General features: G+C 43.7%; 1 protein-coding gene across 1 annotated transcript in view; it reads left to right on the plus strand.

Moving 5' to 3' along the window:
• TNFRSF19 (TNF receptor superfamily member 19) overlaps positions 1-23,961 on the plus strand; it is a 70,279-nt gene that overhangs the window by 17,393 nt on the left and 28,925 nt on the right. Inside the window, exons 3-4 of the mRNA XM_069466959.1 lie at positions 1,583-1,761; positions 9,487-9,572. Of these exons, the coding sequence (XP_069323060.1) occupies positions 1,583-1,761; positions 9,487-9,572 (265 nt within the window). The remainder of the gene's footprint in view (positions 1-1,582; positions 1,762-9,486; positions 9,573-23,961) is intronic.

Genomic DNA, 23,961 nt, shown 5'->3' on the forward strand with positions numbered 1-23,961 from the left:
CTATCCTTTGGGTTGGTTTTGATTTAATTTTCCACCAACAAGTACTGCTTAGTTGATTTTGTATATAAATATGGATGAAGAAATTAAAATATATAAATTGTATAGAAAATAGGGATTTTCAACTTGCTGGGACTTGCATTCCAGCATCCAGGGTTTACAAAGGAAGAAACTTGAGGCTCTAAGAGATTTCATCTGAGCCCTCCTCCCTCCGTAGCATCTAGCCCACTTTTGTGGGTTCACTCAGCCTGCTGCCTACATGAGCACCCCTCTTGTTCCTTTTAAGCTGCTGTTTTTTTTTTTTTTTTAATGGCCAGTGTTCTATAGAAGCCATCACAAAGTACAGATAACCAGTGTTAACCTGAGTATGGAATCTTTCAGACATCTTCCTATAGATGTGTAATATATACATAAGAAATACCTGACAGGCTCTATAGTGTAGTGGTTATGAATTCTGACTCTGGGATTAGACTGTGTGGGTTCAATCCCTGGTTCTAACACTACCTCTGTCTGGATTATTGAAGTAATGTGTGTAAAGTTCTTGGCATAAGCTGGGCATGGTGGCTCATGCCTGTAGTCCCAGCTTCTTGGGAGGCTGAGGTGGGAGGATCACTGGAGCCCAGAGTTCAAGACCAGCTTGGGTAAGGTAGCAAGACCGTGTCTCTGAAAAATAAATAAATAAAAATTAAAAAAAAAAAATAAAGTTCCCACTTAGAGAAAGCACCCAATAAATGTTGGTAGTTACTATGAATGCTTTTGAAGGTAATGAAATTATGCTTCTAATTCTGTGTTATAGTTTATTTTTTAAAGTGTCATGAACACATATCCACATCTTTCTTTTTATGGTTGCATTATAATTACATTATATGATGTGCTATAGTCTGTTGCGTTCATGAACTTGTGGAAAGGATCAAATGTGGGTCAAAAAGCCATCTGTTTTGCCCATCCTTGGAGAACAGCACTGTTCTGATGTCCAGATCGAGAGAAGTGTGAGGCTTTAGTACCACGGAGTTTGTCTCAACAACAAGTCAGCATCCTTGTGCTATGCAGGACTCTTTCTTCTCTCAGGAAATACCAAATTGATAAACATTTCAAGGAGCTCTCTATTGGGTGGATTTCTAGGCTTGTCAGCTTGTGGATTTCTTATGCAGTTGTCCTTATATTTGAAAATATCACCCTTGATATCAAAGTATTTATTTTCTGCCTTGGAAAGTGAGTAAGTGGCTGAATGTTTCATTGGCTTTAGCTTCTGAGCGTTCACATGACTGGTTAATTGGAGGAGAAGAAAGTGCCATAATTCTGCCATACGCTGGCAATACCGTAGCAGTGGGAGCCCGAGAGCCCCTTTATTGTGCCCATGCTCATGGCTTCTTGAATAAAGTGGATGACTAAGCATACTTATCGTAGTAAGAGAGATGATTAGCAGTGGAAGACACATTTGAACTTGCTGAAAGAGCGGCCTTTGTGTCCAGGAAGGCCGACACTTGGTAATTATTAGACCAGGTCTTTGTTTCATCCCAGCGGTCTTTCCTTTTTCTCGCTTGCGAGGTCTGAATAGCTTTCTATTGCCCGTTAATCCCCACAGGAATGTGGCTTCGGCTACGGGGAGGATGCACAGTGCGTGACCTGCCGGCCGCACAGGTTCAAGGAAGACTGGGGCTTCCAGAAATGCAAGCCGTGTCTGGACTGTGCGCTGGTGAACCGCTTTCAGAAGGCAAATTGTTCAGCCACCAGCGATGCCACCTGTGGGGACTGCTTGCCAGGGTGAGTAGGGCGATTTCTTTCCCTACTGATGATTTAATTAACTTTTAAGAGGGCATTTTTCCTGTTCCCTTCCCAACTCGAATGCACACTGATGTTAACCTGAGGACATCTGTGTTCCAGACTTCTTGTCTCGACACTCACCACGGGATTCTCTGTGCCTGCCATGTGCCACTGGTCATAAACCAGATGGACAGGCTTACTGACAAAGCGTGAAGTGAGTGTTGTGGAAATCTAAAGAATTCCTACAAATCAATAAAAAAGAAAACTCGGACAAATGGACAAAAAAGCGAACAGGCGACTCACAGAAGCGTAAACGCGTAGGGCAGCCAGTGATCCTGTGAGGATGTTCATGTGAGGATGTCAGGGAAAGGCAAGTCACCGCCATTCACGGTCTCAGCGGATTTTGCCCAGCAGCTAGCTGGCCTTGCTTTAGGTATGCAGGCTGTGTCAGAGAATAAAGTGGCAGAGATCCCTGCCCACTCAGAGCTTATATCCTTATAGAGTTTTTAAAAATACCTCAGTAGTAAATGACAAAGAAGTAAATTGTGCAGAGAGATGGAAGATGATAATTGCTATGAACAAAAGAAACCCTGAAGTAGACAAGGCCGATTAGCATGGCCACGTGGGTGATGCATGGGCAAGTTATGGCATTAACTGGGTAATCGGGACAGGCTTTATTGCAAAGGTGAGAGCTGAGCAAAGACTGGAAGGAGATGAGGCCCTTAGCCAAGCAGCTATGTGGGGAAGAGCACTGTGGGCAAAGGGAAGTTCTAGGGGGGAGGCCCTAAGGTGGGCATGAACCTGGGGTGCGTGAGAAGTTGCCAAGAGATGGAGGGAGGGACAGGAGGAGAGAAGGGTGGAGTGGAGGAGAGGCAGTGAGTGGAGGGGAGGGGGCGGGCAGGTGTGAACCAGAAAGCCTTCAGTGGACACAAGGAAGAGGCAGCCAGGCCATGGAGAGGAGGGGGCCACACTGGACTAGGTAGAGCGCCAAGCCCAGGAGAAGGAATTCTGAAGTTGTGAGTGCTTCTCGGTAACCGCTGGATGGATACGTCAGATAAGACAGACAGTTGAAGATGGAGTCTGGATAAAGAGCTAGACTTGGGGCAGGAGTGACGGTCTGCAAGGCAGGGCCGAGGCATTGTTCCACTAGGCGAGCAGGGAACAAAACAAAGCAGAATGGTAGGTAACTTAGTGGGGACAGAGTGCAGCCAGTGTTACTGACTACAAACACAAGAGAGAGGAATCAGGATTCCTGGAGCTGCAAAACCAGGCGTTTCTGCAAAGGTATGAAACAGCAACATTACAGGAGCAGCAAACGTTTATTATTGATGATGTACCAGGCACTGGGCTAAGTGCTTTTCATGAGTCATTTTCTATAATTTTCACAATGTTTTACAAATGAAGAAACTGAGCTTGTCAAGGTTTAAGGTTATTCATACAAGATCGCTTATCCCGTGTGTGGCGGAGCTGGGCGTCATATCCAGGGAGTCCGACATCAGAAGCCATGCTCTTAGGTACTACCGACAGAAGACTCTTAACTGGACTTAACCACAAGATCAGGATGGTTTTGAGCAGATGCCTGGAGTGGGGGTAATTTTCTTGATGCCAGAGAGAGGGATAAAGCTTTGGGTGTGAAGGGCAGAAACAGGGTAGGAAATAGCCTGGGGGGTCAAGAATGACTGTGGACAGAGACCCAGCACCTAAGGAACTACAAAAAGTAGTGGTCTAACACCAAAAAACACAAGCAACAAAAGAAAAAATAGCTCTGTTGGATTTTATCAAAATTTAAAACTTTTATGCTTCAAAGGACACCTTTTAGAAAGTAAAAAGATAACTTACAGAAGGGGAGAAACTGTTGGCAAATCATATATCTGATAAGGGACTATCTTACCTAGACTATGTGAAGAGCTCTTACAACTCAGTAATAAAAAGACAAATAATCCAATTAAAGTAAGGACAAAGAGTTTGAATAGATATTTCTCCAGAAAGGATATACAAATGGCCAATAAATACATGAAAAGATGCTCAACATCATTAATAATCAGGGGAATGCAAATCAAAGCCACATACTTTGCCCCCCAAAAGACAGACAATAGCAAGTGTTGGTGAGGACGTGGAGAAATTGGAGCCCTCGTACACTGTTAGTGACAATGTAAAAGGGGGCAGTCTAGCATTTCTTCGTGAAGGTCAACGTGGAGTTACCATGTGACCTAACAGTTCTGCTGGCATATAGCCAAGAGAATTGAAAGCCTCTGTCCACACAAAAACTTGTACACTAGTGTTCATAGCACTATTATACACAATAGCCAAAAAGCTAAAACAGCCCTGCTGTGCTTTGAATGTATCCCCTCCAAAATCCAGGTGTTGCCAATGTGAGGGTATTAAGAGGTGGGGCCTTAAAAGTGGATTAGGTTCTGATGGTTCCTCCCTTCATGAAGGTGACCTTATTAAGGGGCGTGACAGCGGGACTTTGTTCCTTTTTTGCCTTCCTGCCTTCTGCCATGGAAGGACACAGCATTCCTCCCCTCCGGGGACACAGCAAGAAGGCCCTCCCCAGACACCAGACACTGGGGCCTTGGCCTTGGACTTCCCAGCCTCCAGAACTGTGAGAAACAAATTTCTGTTCTTCATAAATTATCCAGTCTGTGGTATTGTATTGTAGCAGCACAAAACTGACCAAGACAAGCCCAAATGGATAAACCAGATGGGGAATATATTTGAACAATGGAATATTTTTCAATAATAAAAAGAAAGGAAATTCTGGCACATGCGACAATATGGATGGACCTAGAAAACATTGTGCTAAGTGAAAAAAGCCAGTCACAAAAGCTACATATTACATGATTTCATGCGTATGAAACGTGCAGAATAGGCCAATCTGTAGAGACAAAAAGTAAATTAGTGGTTGTGTAAGGCAGGGAGTTGGAGAGGGTTGGGAAGAATGGGGAGGTCATTGCTAAAGATTACGAGTGGTGACAATGTTCTGAAATTGATTGTGGTGGTGGTTATACTAAAACAACACCGTGAATATACTAAAAACCATTGCACTGGACACTTTAAATGAGTGGACTGTATGGTATGTGAATTATATCTCAATAAATCTGTCATTTAAAAAAAAGTAACAGCCTATAATCTCAGAGCCGTGGTGATATCTGTGAATATCATTACCCAAGGTTTGATCTTGTGCAGATCGAACTGAGGAACATGAACTGAGTGCAAACAGCACATCTCTGCTGTTCGTTTTCTCCGATTCTCTGATAAAAGCGTGTCCAGGTGCATCTACACACTTCCTCTGGCGGGGGGAAGAGGAGCCCACGGGAGGGTGCCGCCGGAGTGCGTGAGAGCAGGTCTCTGGGCCCCCGCCACGCCTGCTTCCTCACACTGCCCCCGTCGTCATTTGGGCCCCCTGCTTTAGGGTCTACAGTGATTGCTCATTCTTTAAGTAAATACTTAGGCACGGGAAAGTTATAAATGAATGGACATCTGAATGACGTTTCGCAGTTTATTTCTATGATTAGTTTAAAATTCCATCCTTTCTTGGCCAACATTAGTGTATGAGGCAGACAATAACTACAGAGGGACTTTCACCCAGGTCTTTTTGGCGGATTTTAAAAGTACTCTTCCAGCTTGACTATATAAACACATGACTACATTTCTGTGAAGAAGGCAAATAGTTAAAATCCAGTTTACAGATGGGAAAACTGAGGCAGAAAGAAATGCACAAAATGCATATTGCCTCCAGAAAAATGATGCCAAAGCCAGGCCTCCGGCGGGCATGGCTCTTCCTGGTGCCACTGCACCCCTGTGGCCTCAGCCTCAGGCTCAGGACGCCGGCTGCTCCCTTCCCAGTAGCAGGTGGGGTGTGGAAATCCTGTCTCCTGTGCCCACAATTTGAGTCATTCTGGAGAGGGGATTCAGGGTCTCCTTGTTCCCAAACGTGTTCAGTGACTTTAGACCAGTCACTTGACTTCTCTGACATGCATTCTTCTCACCTTTAAAATGACCATCTCATGATGGTACAAAACTTCAGAATTGTTAAAAGGATTAAGGATACGAGGCATGTAAAGTGCTCAGCACAGTGCCCAGGCCATAGGAAACACTAAATAAATATTGGACATTAGTACAAATTAGTGGTTTGGGGAGCCAGTGAAAGCTTTGCATGACTTTTCCAAAGTGTGGCCGACAGGCCTCCAGCCTCCTCTGTTGGGCCTCCATGCCCCACCCTGTCCCTGTGCAGGGGGACTGGACATCAGCCCTGAAAGAACAACCAGCTCCCTGCTGCTTCTCGTGGCAATGACAGCTAACATTTATTGAGCACTTACTTATGTGCTAAGCACTTCATGTCAAAGCCATTCTGTAAAGCAGGGATTAATATCATCCCACTTTACAAAGGAGGAAATTGATGCTCAGAGTTGAAAAATGGGCAAGGTCACCCAGCTTGTAAATCAAAGGGCTAGGATTCACCTAGCAGCCCCTCTGCGCAGCCACGCTTAGGCAGGTGTCTGGTTTCACTAGGAGGCCTCACCTGGGGCTTCCGTGACTGAGGACTAAGCACGAGGACAGCCTGTGCCCTCCCTCATCCATGTCCCCTCCACCCTCACCCTGTCCCCATCAGCCCTCTGCTCTGAAAGCTGCCTCATTGCCTCGGTCCATTTTCTCATCCTCTTGCTCAGCTCCCCTCTGTTCCCTGGGTGCTCCCTGGTACCCCCGACACTGTTTATGAGATCTAGATCCTGACCCTAACAGTTCATCTTGCCATTAGCATTTGTCCAATTTCAAATAAGGGGCCATCACTGTGGATTGCCGAGAAACAGGAATAGCGGCTGACCAACCAGTACGAAGCAAGGTACCAATGAAAGTACAGGCGAGAACCAGTCTTCATCCATCTGTCATCGGTATGGGACAAACGCACTTCAGAAAATTTGACTGGGCCTTGCTTGTGCTACCCAAGACACGAGAACCTCGAGTGAATTGAGGTCATTATAAAACCAGAGCCGGACGATGGTATGCCATCTCCTTGCAGAAATGTGGTCATGGATTGAAGAGTTAATGATTTATAACCAGGTTTTCTTAAAGGAGCAGTTTTCAAACTCAGTGTTCATTAGGCTAACTGCTGTTATTTGGATTCAGTTCAATTAAAAGTTCCTCGTTAAATTCACTGTCGGGGAAAAACTTGGGTCTATGAGGTGTATTTATATTGTGCCTTTCATCAAGCAGTGATTAAGTAAAATCCAGGGTGGTTTTCTGTTGTCGTTTTGCACTAGCTGTCTGCAAGCCAGGGGTCAAATTTAACACTGAACTGTGGAAAGCAGTTTAAGCAGACATCTTGTATCCTATCTCTGTTCCCTTGTAGTTTATTTTTTAAAATGTGTGTCCTGTCTCACTTGGACAGGAAATGGAGTTGCAAATGTTTCTATGTCCCCCCAAACCACAGCAGTCTAAACAAAATAAACAGAAAGTAGATAATTTTAAAAGATGCATAGATGTAGTCCCGTTTGTCAAATTTTGCTTTTGTTGCCCGTGTTTTTGGTGTCATATCCAAGAAATCATTGCCAAATCTAATGTCACAGAGCTTTTTCCCTATGTTTTCTTCCAAGAGTTTTATAGTTTTAGGTCTTTAATCCATTTTAAGTTAATTTTTGTATATGGTGTAAGAGAAGGGTCTAGATTCATTCTTTTGCATGTGAATATGTAGTTTTCCCAACAATATTTCATAAAGAGACTGTTCTTTCCTTATTGAGAGGTCTTGGCACTTTTCTCAAAAATCATTGACCATGTAAGGGATTATTTCTAGGCTTTCTTTTCTATTCTACTTGTCTATTTGTCTGTCTTTATGCCAGTGCCGTATTGTTTTGATTACTGTAGCTTTGTAATGTGTTTTGAAATTAGGACGTGTAAGTCCTCCAACTTTTTTCTTTTTGATTTTTACTTTATAAATTATACAATGAATACTTTTATTAATATCTGGTGGGGAGTCACTGTATTATGTATCCTTTGAACAGATTTTCATAGTCAAGTGAAAATAGAAGGTGGAACAATTACTGAATGTATCTGGGCAGTTGAAGTAACTTACCTGGATTTAATTGCAAATTTTGCTTCTACCATAAATTATATAGTTTTGCTACTACATTATACAATTTGGCAAAGTAATTGCATCTACCTGTCTTGTATAGACGTGATCCATAGTTAGTCTCCATATCACTATTTTTGTCATTTAAAAGATAGAAGTTACACCTACAAAAAAAGAAAACACTTGAATTCCCACAATCCCTTCAATTCCCACCATAGTCACTGTTAATATTTCATATATAATATCTTCCAAATGTTTCTCATTGCAAATATATACACATAAATTTTTATCTGCATTGGTAAATAATCTGAAAGGATTTACATGAAAGTGTGTGTTTGTACAAAATAGAATCATATACACTTCTCTTTTTTTTCACTTAATGATATTTAATGAATTTTAAAAATGTGTATGGTAGATCTGAATCATCATTTCTAAGACCATCTTCTATTCCATTGCCTTGGGTCTGCCATGGTTGGCTATTTTTACTGTTGGACATGGGGATTGTGTGTAATTAGCTTTTTTTCTTTTATATACAATGCTGTGATTGTATTCTTACTTGTACAGCTTTACCCAGTTGATTATTTCTTTAGGATAAATTTCTACATATGAAATTACTGGATAAAGAGTGTAAACTATTTTCTTGAGTTCTAATTACACATTGCCAAATTGCCCTCCTAAAAGTGGCAACATGTATTCCCACTGGTGATACATACATGTGCCTATTTGCCTACACTCACACCGACACTCTCCCAGCTTTCCAAGTGAAAATGATGTATTTTTCACTTCAACTTATATTTACTTGATTAGTAATGAAGTTAAACATTTGCATCTTAAATTTAAAATTTTTTTAATTCCATCATGCTTCTTAGTTTTAATTTTGAAATTTTAAAATTATAAAATGCTCGTCCTTTGGGGCATGAATGTTCTTTGCCTATTTTTCAATTATAGTGTTCACTTTCACCATCATGATTTTTATGTTTTACCTTACAGGCTTAAGGTACAGACAATATTATAATTAGAACAATTGTTCAATTTTCATTTGCCCATTAACTATGTTGATGGTGCTTTATTCGTTTATTTTTGATCTTCAGATGTCTTTAACATCTTTTTCTTCTCTTTTCTTTTCTTTTCTTTTCTTTGTCTGTGTGTATAGTCAAAAATTCCACTCTGCCTCCTGGGTTTCTTGTCACACCTAGAAAGACATCCCCCTATCAAGATTGTATGAAAATCTCTCCACATTTTTCCTGCTTTTAGGGTTTGCTTGGCTTTTTGGCCCATGATTCCAAATGTTAAAAACTAGCACTTTATTTATAAGGTGTTTTGTAGTTTAAATTACAATAGAAATGCCAAAGACTACTGATTTTACAGTCCCTCACCGGTACCCCTACCACAGTATAGAAAAAGTACGGGCTGAGGAGAGTCTGTGAAGTTCTGTTTGGTGGAACTGATATTTCCTCAGTGTTCACTGCCTGCTCAGAAAGCTTCCAAGGCTGTGTCTAAGACACTATTATATTTAAGCCTTTGTGTACCTTTTTGTTTCTAGCCATGGAACTGGTAAAGGAGACTGCCGAAAATTTATAACATGAATCTTGCTTGCTCCAACTGTAAACTTAGATGAAAGAGCTAACCAGGATTATGTTCCTCTTCTCTTCTAGATTCTATAGGAAGACAAAACTGGTTGGCTTTCAAGACATGGAGTGTGTCCCCTGTGGAGATCCTCCGCCTCCTTACGAACCGCACTGTGAGTGAACGCAGCACAAACAGGGCAGCAGGGAAAACTGGCCTTTTAAAATTGTTTTAATTTTTAAGCCTTTCTTCAGTTGGCAAATGGAACGAAATCTGTCTCTCCTGTGGGGTTTATAGCTGGTACCCTTTTATCAAGCTTCCAGCAGGACATAAAGCCCTTTTGTTGTGCGCCTCCATCAGCAAACTGCATCCATTGATTTGAATCTCAAAGTGAAATGCAGACATTTGCTGCTGCTCTGCTCCATTCAAATTCTTATCTTTCCCTCTAGATAGATAAAGCAGGAAACTCCAATTAACCAGGAGGTCCAGATCTTAATGTGGAATGTCTTTGTGCCAACGGCCCCATGAATTCCCGGTTTTCCCTTTTTAGTTCCCAGACACGATCATCTGGTGGCATCTCTCTTTGCCTTTCCAGAAAAGTTCCTCTCCGTAAATCATCTGCCTCGTTCACGTATCATTGAGTGGAATTTTAGTTCACTTCATTCATTTTTTCATTTTTCTCATTTAACAAATAAATGAGAAGAGAGAACTCATGCATGCTGGGGATACAACTGCAAGTGACAACATTGTGCCTTTTCCTCTTTATGTTAGCCTTAGTTTTTATCTTTTTGACCGTGTATTTTCCTTAGATATAAAAGGTATTTGTTACAAATGATCAATCTGTGTTGATTTTGAATAGGAAAAAGTGGCTGCTCACTCTTCTTAATGCCAGGTACAAACCTGGCCAATGAATCCCCTCAGGGGAGGGACAGGAAGGCGGGCAGCAGGTGGGCTCCTGTTGGCCAGGCACGCCTGTGTGTGCCCACGCAGGGCGTTGGTGAGCTGTGCTTCACTGCACACAAGAAACAGCTCAGTCCAGGAGAGAGGATGGAGGCGGGAAGGAGCTTTATCCCTGCACAGGTTGCTCACGCCTTTCTGGGGAGCGTTGTTTTCTTATAACTTCCAGTGCATGGGATCTGTCCTATGCTTCGCTCTATGACAGAAGTCCCCTCTGAACTGATTAAAAGTTAGTGCATCAGTTGATAAAGCCACTTGGTACTTCTCTTCTCAAGAATGTCATGGAATTTTGTAGCCCATATTGTGTCCTTTACCAAAATGCATTGCTGTCTCTTCTTCCTTTAAAGTGATAGAAAAGCAAAAAAGTTGGAAGACTTTCAATTTTTGTGAAAAAGATATATTGATCTTGATTTTTAAAATAGGTTAACGTTCACCACATGCTTCATTGCAGTTAACGAATGCAGTGTCGAATGCCTGTAACGTACCAGTTACGGGCAGATGCTTTCCTTACTCTGCTCAGTAACCCCATCGCCAGCTTGACTCTGCGGGTGGGGACACCAGTCCAGAGAGGTTGGCTGCTAGAGGGCAGAGGCGGTATTCACGTCCGAGCCTGTCTCACCCCAGATACCGTGCTCTTCCTCCACCCTGGGCGGTCTCCCTGTGAAAAACCAAGCCATCTAATCTGTCCCACGTGGTAACAACTTCTTGTCTTACTTGTTTCAACATTCATCACTTAACGACAATTCTCAAAATCTAACATATAAGAGACACTGAAAGAGCATCTTTACGTGGCTACACAGCCCATGAAAGGACATGTCCTCTTGCCAGTTGACACGGATGACATGGCCTTGCCGTTGGGTCGGCCCAGCCACCCTTTTGTCAATAAGGCAAGTTATGATTATGCACTTTATCCCAAACTACTGTACAGAGATTTAGTAAAGAAGTCAGTATTGCCCAATCGGGAGTGGGAAAGTACTAGGGGTTTTTTTCTCTTTAATTTTTGGGGGTTTAAGGTTAATACAATCCAGTCAAAAGTCTGAGGCTTTGGAATTTTTGGACTTCAGGGTTCTGGCTAAGCTTAAACATCACAAATTTGCCTTTGAAAGTAGATCTCGCATGTAAGACTCTTTTAGTGTCTTGTGAAGTTCTTAGTTGTAATTTTAAAAAAGAAAATTAGTTTAACATATATATATGTATATATATATATATCTTCATATATGAAACTTTTTAGAAAGCAAAGAAAAATAATTTGTCAAGGTAAAAAACGCGGTGTGCATAGCTAACAGTCTTTCAAATCCTAAAGCGCGACAGTCCGGTGGTCTGTAGTGAGCATTAGTCCTTATCTCTGAAAAAGAAAGTTTGCTGCCTTTGGCACGGTTCTTGGGAATAATTCCAGAACACAACTAATCTCCTCAAAAGAGATTTCAAAGTCTTCTGGGGAAATTATGTAAGGCGCCTTATGTTTTCATTTCTTCTACTTTGGGCTTTTTAAACTCATCCACAAAAGAACTGCTGTTTCAGAGTTTTTTCCTCCCCCTGAGAAGTTCCTGCACCATTTAGCGTCTCAGCTGTAAGAAAGTGATGCCACCCAAGCTAACGCAAGTAGTGGGCTTTTTCAAGGTCACATGTGGTGGTGGTGGGAGAGGCTGGAACTTCCCAGAAGCCAGGGGAGCCCTCACTGGGGGTCCCAGGAGGCTCTGGAGTCTGGGCGCTCAGAGCCCCTCTGCAGCGGGAGGCCGGGCAGCTGCTGTCTGGGCCCGCAGGCCTGTGTGTGTCTCCCAGTCCCCGCTCACTCTCCGTGCGGCCTCGCGCTGCGAGTTCCTGCGCACGGAGCCTCAGACGGGGCTCGTTAAACGCCATCCTCCTGGCAGGCAGGCCCGTTTTTCATTGACTTGCTGAACAAACACGGGAGTGCCTGCCGGTGCCAGTCCCAGGTGGAGGACAAACAGACCTCAGTCCTTTTCTTCATGGGGCTGACAGTCTAGTGGGGGAGCCGTTGAACAATGACTCTGAATTAGCTGGCGTGTTCACGTACTCCACACCTAGACACAAAAACGCGGCAGTGAGGTCCTGTGCCTGGCAGGAGCTAAGAAAGTACGATGGGTAATGATGCGGGACACTGGGGATGGCTTTCCCCAGGAGGGGCTTTTGAGCCAGGACCTAAAGGATCCGCTAGAGGAGGACTGGCCTGGAAAGGAGACGAAACAGAGGGGCTGGAGAAGTGGGAGAATCCTGTCCCGCACCTTTGGGTGCTGCCTGCAGGTCAAGGCGGTTGACACTGGAAATGTCCTTCCCACTTGGAGCCTGAGAGCTCTTTGCTGCCATCGGCAAGAGCCATTCTAGTGAGCAGTGTGTGGGCAAGGGAGGGCTGTTCGGTTTTATTTCATTTTTTAGGTGAAAGACACATCTGCGTGTTTGCAGGTTGAAGGGAAGTATCTATTTGAGAGGGACTTATATGCGAGAACACAAGTGTGAGCAGGCAGCTGGGGAAGGCCCCAGGCCCCAGATGGCGGCTGGTGGCCTGGGAGGAGGCAGAGCACCCTGTGGTAACCGGGGAGGAGGGGCTGGGATGGATGAGCCCGCGGGGACCGCGAGTGCAGTGGCAGGAGCTTGGGGGGTTCTGTGGCTGTGAAGTTGGAGGCACCATGTCCTGCCAAGAGCGAGACAGGAGCCAGAAGAGCACAGGTACTGAGCTTCCATCAGAGAGTGGGAGGGCAGGTTGACTCAAGAAAACAGTGGGTTTCCCAGTGGCCAGAGCCCAGCTGCAGGGTGTGGCCATAGCGAGGCATTGGTTTGCTTCTCATATGCCATCTCCAGGAACCTCTGCTGCCAGGAGGGCCCAGGCTGCCTCTGAGGCCGCCCCAAGACACACATAGGTCACACCCTAAATGGGTGGCCTTTAGCAAGCTGCAAACAAGTCTTTAAAAAGGATGGCTGTCTAAGTGTCCAGATGAGACCCGTGTGAGTTGCCTGGCACACTGCCTGGCAGCTGGCAGAGTCTTGGGTCTCTTGGTTCTCTTCCTTGCTCCTTCCAGCATGCAATGCTTCTTGCATGCTTAGCTCTGCTCTCCCGGCATTGAGGGAGAGCTGCTGTCTCGAGGAAGGAGCAGGTGACTGCCCAGGAGGTGTGGTTCAAAGAAGAGCAGTGACGTGCAGCTGGCCCCTCGCGCACACTGCTCCCAACAGGGAACGGCGCAATGGGACAATGAGGAACACTCAGCCACCAGAGAACAAGAAAATTCTCTATGGCTTAAATGTCAAAATGTAAGAGTCTCATGTCGTAGAGTAGACCTGTGTTCCCCACAAAGCAATTAGAACGAGGCGTTCCTGTCCCTACTCTGTGTCGTTGCGGGTGTGAGAAGTGCTGTGGGTGGGTGTGTGGAAGGCCGCGGAGTCAGCAGAACACCTTGGGGGCTGCGACCACAAGTTCTGGATTCACATCTTGGCTCAGCCTTGTACTGATGGCTTAACCTCGGGCAAATCATCTCTCCTCTTTGAGCCTCCATTTAGTGTCTGGAAAATGGGGATAATAACGCCCATGTCTGCAGATTGTGGATGGAAGTAGATGAACTGGTATCCAGTAACGTGGTACTTGCCCCAGAGTGAGCTCCAATGACTGTCCAGCTGCTGGCCGGCCTTCTCCCAAAGGATCACCCCCCCCCCCGCCCCCGCCTCCGTCCCCCTGGCCCCGCCTCAGGTGTGCTCTTTGGAGGATCTGGTGTTCGGCTGGGAGTTGTCCCACACCGGGAGGACCTCCTGGCGCATCTGGCCCTGATGCTTGTCTTGCCGGGCTTCACCTGCGCTGGTGGGTGAGCAATGAAGGGTGCCAAGAAAGGGGCTGCCATGGAGTTTTGTGTCTGGCTTGGGCTGGTCTCTGTCCTTTTTGTCCCTTTAGAGGTCTTGAGCCCCACCCCCACCAGATGAGCTCTAAGCCCTGCCCCCAGTAACAATGGATTTGTGATAATAATCAGTTAGTCCACCCATAACCCCTTGTCAGGTCATTAATGGCATTAATTTAATAATGACTGGTTGGGCATGGGGCACCATGTTGAGTAGTGACACTCCTACAAATCGCAGATAAATACAAGTTACCCTTTAGGTAGAAATCCCTGCTCTAGGCTCTGATCCTCATGTGTCTTCAGTCCTAGTAATGCGAAACCCGTTTAGAACATTAAAGAGAAAATCCTGCCTTGGGTTTGATAAGAAATGCAGATTTTGTATGATTTCTTTCAGCAATGTTTACTTAATTTGGAACAAATACTGTGGTTGGAGCAAATGGTTTTGAAAACATTCAATGTGGTTTTCAGCAGAGTACAACTTTATTTAAGTATGTTTAACCTAGATGTTTGCTTTGTTCTTGGGGGCTTTGTAAAACAAGCCACGTGATGCTGGAGAGATAAGCGATCAGATAAATCTCGGTGTGGGAGAAAGGAGAGCCCGAGCTGCCTTGACCTTTAGCTATTTAGGAGTTTTACGTGGCTTCATGCGCTCAGAAGACAGCAGTTCTTTGTACCAATAAGTAATAAATCACATTATTAAAAGATGATTATTTTCCAAAGAAAGTTAAAATATCTGGTAAATAACAAACAGAGGTAATTTCAAAATAAACTTTTAAAAGAAATATTTGCTCAGTAAAGATAATTTTTAACGTTTAGTAGAGAAAAAGAGGGGGGTACCAATAGGCCCCTAAACAAAACATGGGCAACATTAGAGCATTACAAAACAAAATACAGCATTCTGGGGTTTTCCTTCAGTCTTTTTTGTATCTATAAAACTAGCTGTGATCGTACTGTACATACTCTTTTGGATCCTTTCTCCACTTCAGATACAATTTTTTCATGTATTACTCATAAGCATTGTTGTAATGACGTTATTGAGTAAAGTGTCATACAGGTGTTTGGCCCACAGCTGGACTCCTAAGGCCGTCCCTACTGCATGTGATGCTGCCGTCACCCTCTGTGCAGCGTGCCTTGCCGTATGTAGGCACACATGGTGCCACCTGTGTTCGTATTTCCAAAGGTACCAATATTTTTGTCTCTTGACATGCAGTGCTAAATCTTTAAAGTAAGAGTGCCTGGTAAACGCTTCTTTTAAAGGAAACAAAAACAGATTTAAGAGGAAATAAATTGGGAGTACTCTGCAATCAATACCAATATGGATTTCAGGTTTTCTTTAAAGGATGGGGAGAGGGAGAAACAGAGGAGGAGGAGGAGGCGGAGAAGCAAGTTCCTTGGAGCGAATTCCAAGTTGCCTTCAGCTTTTTCCTGAGTACTTTAGCCAGCCAAACCCTGGAGTTAAGAAACCAGTTCCTGGTACTCTCCTCGTCCTGGGGTACTTAAACACCCACCGAATCTGACCAGAGTGAATGACTGCATAATGAGATGCAGAAGAGATACGGAGAATCCCCCGTAGTTCACATTTGCTGGAAACATGGTGCGACTTTTATTCTGTGCATCTGTGGTTCGAGTTTCTGCAGGAGGGCTGTTCCCATGAGTTTGCTGATATTTAATGGCCTGCCTTCCAGAGCTCTTCTGGGCCTCTGCACTGTGGGTCCGCAAGACCAGTGTGTGCAGGACTAATGAAGGGCTCGGTTTACTGAGGTTTTCAAGTAGGCTGTGGTCGTCAGCCCGAGACTCCTCAGTGTCCGGCCAGGGCACTGCCGCACGGGCATGCTGAGGGCCTCGCTTCGGGGCACGGTGTAGGAACAGATGAGTGCTTCTGGGCCTTTTAAGCAATACCTAATGCAGTAGTGAAGGGGAGCTTCTTACAGAGAAGTCTTAAAAATTTAGCTCTTTCTTGCTAAACAGAACTTTCAGGGTAGGGAACAGGAAGACCATGAGATCAAAGGAAAGAGCGGGACAAAGCCGATTTCCAAGCCAGGCCTCCCCTCTGAGGTTTGGGGCAGGAGTCCATCCACAGGATAACTGTTTATTGCTCCCTCTTCCCTTCCTTCCATTGTCTGTAGTTCCTTGCATTTCTTTAGTATGTCTCTCTCTTTTTTTGGTCAATATCATGTGATCCCTTAATGTTACTGGAAAAAAATCTGCAGTAGCAGTAACCCAATAGACAGCTGAAAACTCAAAAGTCAACCAGCTCTCTCTGCAGCGTCCCCGCACTACAGCTCTCTATCGTGAGGATGCCTTCTAAGCTCCCCTTGGAACTGTTTCTTTCTTGTCCTAAGCCTTGCTGTGCTGAGCCAGCCCAGGGAGGGGACTGGAACAGAGGGAAGAAGCAGGCCTAGAGATGGAGGCAGCGAGAAGTGAAAGGACAGCCCGCAAGAAGCAGCCAAAAGAACCCCAAACATACTGTAATTTGGTTCCTTTTAGTGTAGAGCAAACAGATCTATTCATCCTAATGACTGACTCCTGAGGTTTTCTGGCTAATACCACTCAGTAGGATAATTATACTTCTCATTATTATTCTGGGCCCCAGGAAGGGGCAGGAGGGTGATCAAATTACATTTTTTGAAGTCTTTTTAAGAAAACAGAAAACTGTTGTAATTCATTTTAAAATTATTGGCATCAAAAATGATTCATCCTCTTTTAAGGTTGTTTGCTTATCTAGGTAAACAATTGTTCTCTGAAAATATATCCAACGTTTGTGACAGCAAATTCCTTGTTGTCTGAGGATGCTGGAAACAATAGCTGTGCAGTTAAATGTTGTGGCCTCTTTAGAGAAAAAGTGCACCACCAGTGTGATTGCTTTGTATGACTATTTAGCGATTTCAAACATTTGTCCTCTGAACATCTTTCCTTGGCCCCAGTTTCATTAAAATTATAGAAATCAGAAAGTTCCTGCAAAAGTTTCTAAACCTCATGTGCTCTGCCGTCATTCTTTTCTCCCGACAAATGTCAGTTTTCTCAAATTGAAAATTACTTCAAATATAGTAATTTTCTCCCATAAAATTGCTAAATATTTGTCAGGCATTCACTTTGTCTGTTACGAGTGAAAAATAAAAAAGTTAAATGCCTCGACTAAGTTCACAGCATCCATCCCTTGAACCTGAGATGCTGCAGAGTCCCGCGTGCCCGCCTGAGACCGTGCTGGGCCCCTTGGGAACAGGAGCAGTTGATTAGTGCCCAGTCACCAGTAAATCCAACTTCTCTGGCTTTTATCTTCGGACTCTTTCAGACATTTAAAGCCAATGAGCTGGTTTAAATATTTACTTACAAAGAAACAAGTTGTGGTTTGTGAAAGGGCATCACTAAATTAAATGAATTTTAGATTAAGTATAGTTTATTTAAAAAAATATATAAAATCCAGCAGGGCAGTTTCACAAAGGTGTGGACTTAGTGAAACAGCCCATTCGTAGCCACACAAACGGATCAGGGATCTGTGTGTGTACCCATTAAATGCTTAAAATAAATAAATGTGAGCTTGTGCAGAAAAGCAGTCTAACAGTAGATGCCAAACCCGGAGTGGAAATACTCAAAAGTTTAGGCTCCACGATGACTCCTTCTCCTACAAGGGAATATTTATCCTCAGGAGCTGGTATGCGAGGGCTCTGTGGGCTCACACCCTCAGGGGGTCCAGGGGACACTGCCTTAACCAGTGGGTCGGGATCCCTTTGTCTTTAAACCTGGGTGAGTGTCTGGCCACTTCCCCTGTCAATCACCTAGGAAGAGAGTTTACTTGAAAAACATCATTTTGAGAAGGAAAAAGAACCTGAATAGTGTAAAATAGCACATATTTCTTGAATTCCAAAAGGTAGCAGGCACTTCATCTGCATTTCTCAGCCTGCCCTTCAAGTAATTCCCTGCGGTGTGCATTTCCTTAAAGCCCCAACTTCACAGCGCAGGAGGTGGTCACGGTGGTCACGTGGAGGAGACAGGATTCCACCCACCTGCCTGACCGCACAGACACCTACGCCTCGGTGCCTCCCCTGGTGAACTCGGAGGGAGCTGGAGTAAGTGAACTTAAAAATAATTTAAAGTTAAGAAAAAAATTCTGGAACTGTAAATGAATTGTAATTGAGTCAGCCTAGTTGAAAAAATAAGGTAAAATAACTCAAAGGTTGGAAAAGGTATTACAAAGTTAAAAATGGACACTTGAAGTCCAAGTTCAAACAGGAATTAATATTTTTTGAAGGTAATATCCCACTTTGAGTTTTTAAAACATTATTTGACTGCTTTGTTTATTATTTTGACCATCTCACAGAAAATATTTTAGGTATTCATGAGGGTTTTATCTATATTCTGAATCGTGTAGCCATTTTCTTAATTCAATATTCAAGAAACAGCATTTCTTGATACTTAGACCATTGTAATTTTAAAAGGGAGGAAGCAATTTTTTAAACTTTCAAAGTAATTTTTCAGCTTTACTGACAAGAAAATGCACCCATTTTAAGTGTGTAATTCAGTGAGTTTTTGACAGACACATCACTTGGGTAATGATTTTTTCCAACCAAGATACAGAACATTTCTGTCAACCCCCCATAAGACAAGTGATTCTTTTTAAACATGGGCTTTCCTGGAGTGGCCTCGGAGGGCTTCTCCTGTGAACTATCTTGAGGATGTGGCTTAGACATCTTTTTGTTCTCTTGTTATTTTATTATACAGTGTATGCATGTCTACGTTAGTGTGTTCTGTTCTGTCCGTGTTTTATTTTCCATGAAGAGACCAAAAGGTTATGGTATGAAATTTTATCTTTAAATGATTTTCTGAAAAATCATCAGTATACAACTTAAAAAGATGTCATTGAAAATCAATAATTCCTGAAAAGCTTGCCAGTGGTCATAAAGAGGTATGCTTGTCTTTAAAATGAGAAAAATTGTTTTTTTTTAAATTCTTGGTGTTTGGCTGCTTAACTCAGGGAGCATTTGAGGAGGACCTTTTGAGTGCCGAATGCTAGTCTAGATATCAGCAAAGTGCTGCATAAAGACATCTCTCCGACGTTGCAAATGATCTGCAGACCAGCTTGTCCTCTCATTGAGTGAAGGCCCAGGATGTCCTGAGGACTGACGAGGGCACTGGTGGAAACTACAGGCTGAATTCCCAGTCCTCAGGGAGCTGACATTCTTTTGCTGCAGGGCTGGGCTAATATTTACAGTAAGGTGTTGAGGGAAGGCCCAAAAAGGTCACCCTAGGACAGGCCCCAAACGGGGGAGGAGGCAGCAACAAGCGTGAGTGGGTGGGTGGATTGCAGAGTGGGGCGTAGATCAGATAGGGCTCCTAGACTGTTGAAAAGACATGATCTGACTCTCAGAAGATCCTCTGGTTGCTGTTGAAAACACACTTCAGGGGAGCAAGGGAGAACGCTAGTCTCCAAGGGAGATACGATAAATGTATGCACCTGGAGGAACAGGCTTTCCGCTGCCCCTTTCTCAAGAGTTGATTATTAGCTTAATTAATTTGATTAATTCAGTTTCAACAATATAAATTAAATAAATTTTGTTTAGTTAATTATTACTTAAATGTTAATAACATTAGTTATATTTGTTTGCTTCCTGTGACACCAAGGAAAATTACCAAAAGAATTAGCATTTGGTTGAGTTTTCTTCCTAAACTCAGGCAAAACACATATTTGGTAGAAGTTAATTTAGATTTTACATCATACCATAAGAGTTTACATCAATATGAGTGTTTTCTATTATCTTAGGCTCTGGGGACACAGATAAAAGCCTGAAACATGAAATCAGGGAGGTTCTCTGATCTCTAATACTGATTAGCACGGGAATGACACTTTCCCGTGACTTCTTCACGTGAGCCTCCCAAGACTGATGTGAAAGGATCTACGTGATCCTTTCATGGATGAGCGCACGTAATCTTCCCTGCGAGGAAGGCTTGACTTTGAGTCCTAACCCCTAACCTTCAAACAAATGTTTTGACTTTTCTTTGTCTCCATTTCTTCATTACCACACGAAGATCCTAATAACTGTAAAAGAGGCAGCAAGCTCTGGGCTGAATTCCCAAATGAGCTTCGTGTTCCAAGTCTCAAGAAAAGTCTCTCTCCGACCTAACCAGAGTTTTTTGCTCTTTACTGTAAGTCCTGTCAGCTGTCAAATTATAAATAATAGCAGTATCAGTTCTGCTGGACTAGGAGACGGCAAGGAACACTGTCTAAATCCAGATTTTCTTTTCAGTCTCGACCCAATCGGCCGTATTAAACTGTGCACAGAGACACATTTTTTTCTTAGTTGGAAGTTAATGGGTGGAAATAATTTGAGTTTCATCATCTGAGAATAATTTCACAGAAGATTACTTCTTTAAATAGTGCAGCGAGGTAAATAAGAATTATCCACTTTACTAATGACAGGGAACCCGGGAATTACAGGGTGCAGGGTCCTTAGGCTAAAGTGCCTATCTCCTCGTGGCCTTCTGCACAGGAGCCTGGCGCTCCGAGGGTTAAGGAGAGTCCGTGGGGAACAGGGAGGGCAGCGGCCCAAGTTTCGTGTCTTTGTTCCAATTCCCAGATGGCAGTCCAGCCTGCTAGTCCCCGGTGAAGCACAACTATTTTTGAGCTTGCCATCCCTCAGCACAGATGTTCACGGCCATAATAATGTGTTTCTTTTATGGTGTCTTTTCTGTTTCTTGGTGTAGAAGTTTAAAAGCTTCATTGTTTCCTCTGTCAAACAAGCACAGCAAGACCTTATAGGTCAGTGAAATAATAAAAAGAAGAAAAACATTCTCGAAAGCAGAAAAAAATTCTTTTACTTTATGGTATTTGCAGAGAAACACTGTAGATAATCTGCTGCCATTTTGTGGCTTATAATGTTTTCGGTCTTAATTATGGTAGTTATGGTAATTAAAGTAGAAAACAGTTAGACTGTTCAATCCACCAAGTGCCAAAGAGAAATCTAAAGTCACAAACTTGCTCCTGGCGTAACAGACTTTCTCTGAACGGGACATGGCGGTCAATGTCGTTGGTCAGTCTTGCAGTGGGAATTTGTGGGTGGTGACAGCCTGTCCACCCCGCTGCCTTGCCAGCCTCTCTCCTGCGGTAACTGCTTTTTCTGTTTTTCCTTCTTCCTTTCCTTTTTCCTTAAAGACATGCATGAAAATACTGGGCTTACACAGTCCTGGTGGGAAGCAGATCTCTAGGCCAGATGATCTGGAAGCAAGATGAGGAATAGCAGAAACCAAGTTCAGGGGGAACTTACCAAGTCTCAGCTGCTGTGACCCTCAGTCCCCCAGTGGCAGGGTCCCTGATTTTCTCCCTTCTGGTAAAGGATCCCACCACTCTCTTACTGCCCAGGCCCCGGGCCTTCGTGGATGTTGCCCGCCCGAGCCCCGGCGCCTCCCTCAGCCGTCCTGTTCACTTCACCCTCAGCCTCCTGTCCCACTCACCTGGTCCTGTCCCTGAGCTGCTGAGCGCCCCACAGTCCTGTTTTCCTTTGCTCTTATTGTGGCTTCGTGCTAGCATTTCTGCCGGTCCTTGGAACGATACACATACACATCTTAAAGAGTAGAAAACTCTTTATGTCTTTGTCTTGTGCGTCTATAATTTTCTTTTGTCCTATTGAGAAGAAATAAGAACTGTTCAGTTCAACTCAACGATTCATTTTCATTTTCTGGATAGAAATGTTAACATGTTATACTAATAAATAAAAGCCAAAATCAAATTCAAAGAAATTTTTAAAAATCTTTACCACTTACTGTTGATAACAGAGCCAACAGTGACTCAGTAACCCTCAGTATCCGTACGTTTGGGTGACAGCATGCCTTGGGGACACTGGTTATGGTTACTGCCACAGCTCCTTCCCCACGCACCCCCCCACCCCCCACCCCCCGCCACACTGTGCTCAGCCACAGCCACACACCTGCTGGATTTGTCCTCGCTTGCCCTGGTGTCTTCCCGCCAGTGATGGGGAGTAAACCATGAAAGGCTATGGCTCTTAGAGTCCATGCTTGGTGCTTATTTTCTGAGCAGCTCCCAGCCGATACCATGTGGCATGAAGCAAACAGGCCGCTGTGGCAGATCCAGCCAGCAGGGCAGTGGTCCGTGCGCCCTGGACCAGCGGGATGTGGCCGGGTGGGAGGTCGTGGCTGTGCACCTGAGGGAGGAGATGGCGGCAAGAACCGAGGCATTGGCGGGAGGGAGGGAAGGAGAGGACGAGAGAGCTCCCAGTATTTGGAAAGACCATTTCTAAAGTGCTACACACTGCTAAATTTGAAAGGATATACTGAAATCATTCTTTATTTTTCTAGCAGTTGAATTACACAGTACTTATTATTGCAGTCAGAATGAATGATGATACTGTGGGTTTTCGGCTTAGGAACAAAACAAAGCTACATTGGCGTGAACACAATGCTTTGTACTTAGGTTGGTAAGTACCGTCAACTCACTTTACAGTCACACTCGACTAACACACAAGGGTGCTGTTGAACTGAGCAGTGGATGGTGCTCTCTCAAAGGAGAAAGGGGTTTGGCTGCCCAAGAAACTGTTAAAACATGCTATGGGAGGCTGTTTGTTCAGTTGGAGGAAGTTTGCAATGGAAAATAATGGCCTCAGAAGGGGAACCAAGCCATTGCTACACACACTAAGCAGAGACTTGGCGACTTCTGACTTATTTTTTAAAATCAGTTTTAATAACCAAACAAGACAGTAATACGAGTCAGAAAATGTAGCTAGCTGTGCTGATGAGAATTCTTAGAAACAGCCGAATTTCTCCCTAACCATATGCCAGCTTATTGCCAAATACATGCTCTCGCAGACTTCCTTGACACTAAAACGTACCCAGCTTTGAGTGAGCGTTTGCCTCTCTCCAGGTAAAAGGCAAGTAGGGTCAAGGAGAGAAGGGAGCGATCAGACAACCTCTGGAAGTAATTTTCATGGTGGAGTCGCTCTTTCTGACTATATATGCCGGTGGGGCCTGGTGGTCTTCCCGTCTTGCGTGTCTTGCCCATCTCTCCCCTTCACGCCACCTCCTGTCAAGCCGGAGTGTTTCTCTTCCCACGTTGGCAGTCCGGAATGCCAGAGATGTTCATGTGAGCATCACCAGTCCACTCCTGTGATGAATTAAGTCAAATGGTCTTGTCTACAAAGAGAACTATCATATGCCCCTGCACTGGCCTTTTATTCTGCCATAATTTTGCAGTAAGAGGGGAGACCGTTTGAATATTAACAGTATGTCAGAGAAAATGTAGGTTTCTTCTCTCCCTTCCTTTGAAACTCATTTCTATTAATCCTTTTTCCTTCAATGTCTCTTTTTTACATGCAGTTTAAATATGTAATGTTATTTTCACTTAACGTTCCCTATGTTTCTATTTGTTACTACGTAGTTAGTAAGTCCAAACCATGGTCTTAGTGCTCAAGCAACTAGGAAAGAAAGAATCATATTGTTTTAGTTCATTCTTTCCACATACCAGCAATACTTAATAAAAGCCTTTGGAGAAGATTTGGGAATCTTGTACAAATTGTACTCAGCTTGCATCTTACCCACGCAGAGTTCTCTAATGATGTATTTAAGGAAAAATAAGTACAGATCTTATGGCTTGTCCTCCATATTCCTTCAGTGAGAGCTTTAACCATAGGGGTTTCCTTAAAGATTTGGCAGGGTATGTCTCAGCTGTGTATTCTGAGAGCTTTCTATATAACGGACATATAATTAAAGTTTTTCTTATTTGTGGATCAAAGATTTTTTTCTAAAGGATTTTCTTAGTAATAG

This window comes from Eulemur rufifrons, chromosome 4, assembly GCF_041146395.1.
Source record: "Eulemur rufifrons isolate Redbay chromosome 4, OSU_ERuf_1, whole genome shotgun sequence".
NCBI classification, from domain to species: domain Eukaryota; kingdom Metazoa; phylum Chordata; class Mammalia; order Primates; family Lemuridae; genus Eulemur; species Eulemur rufifrons.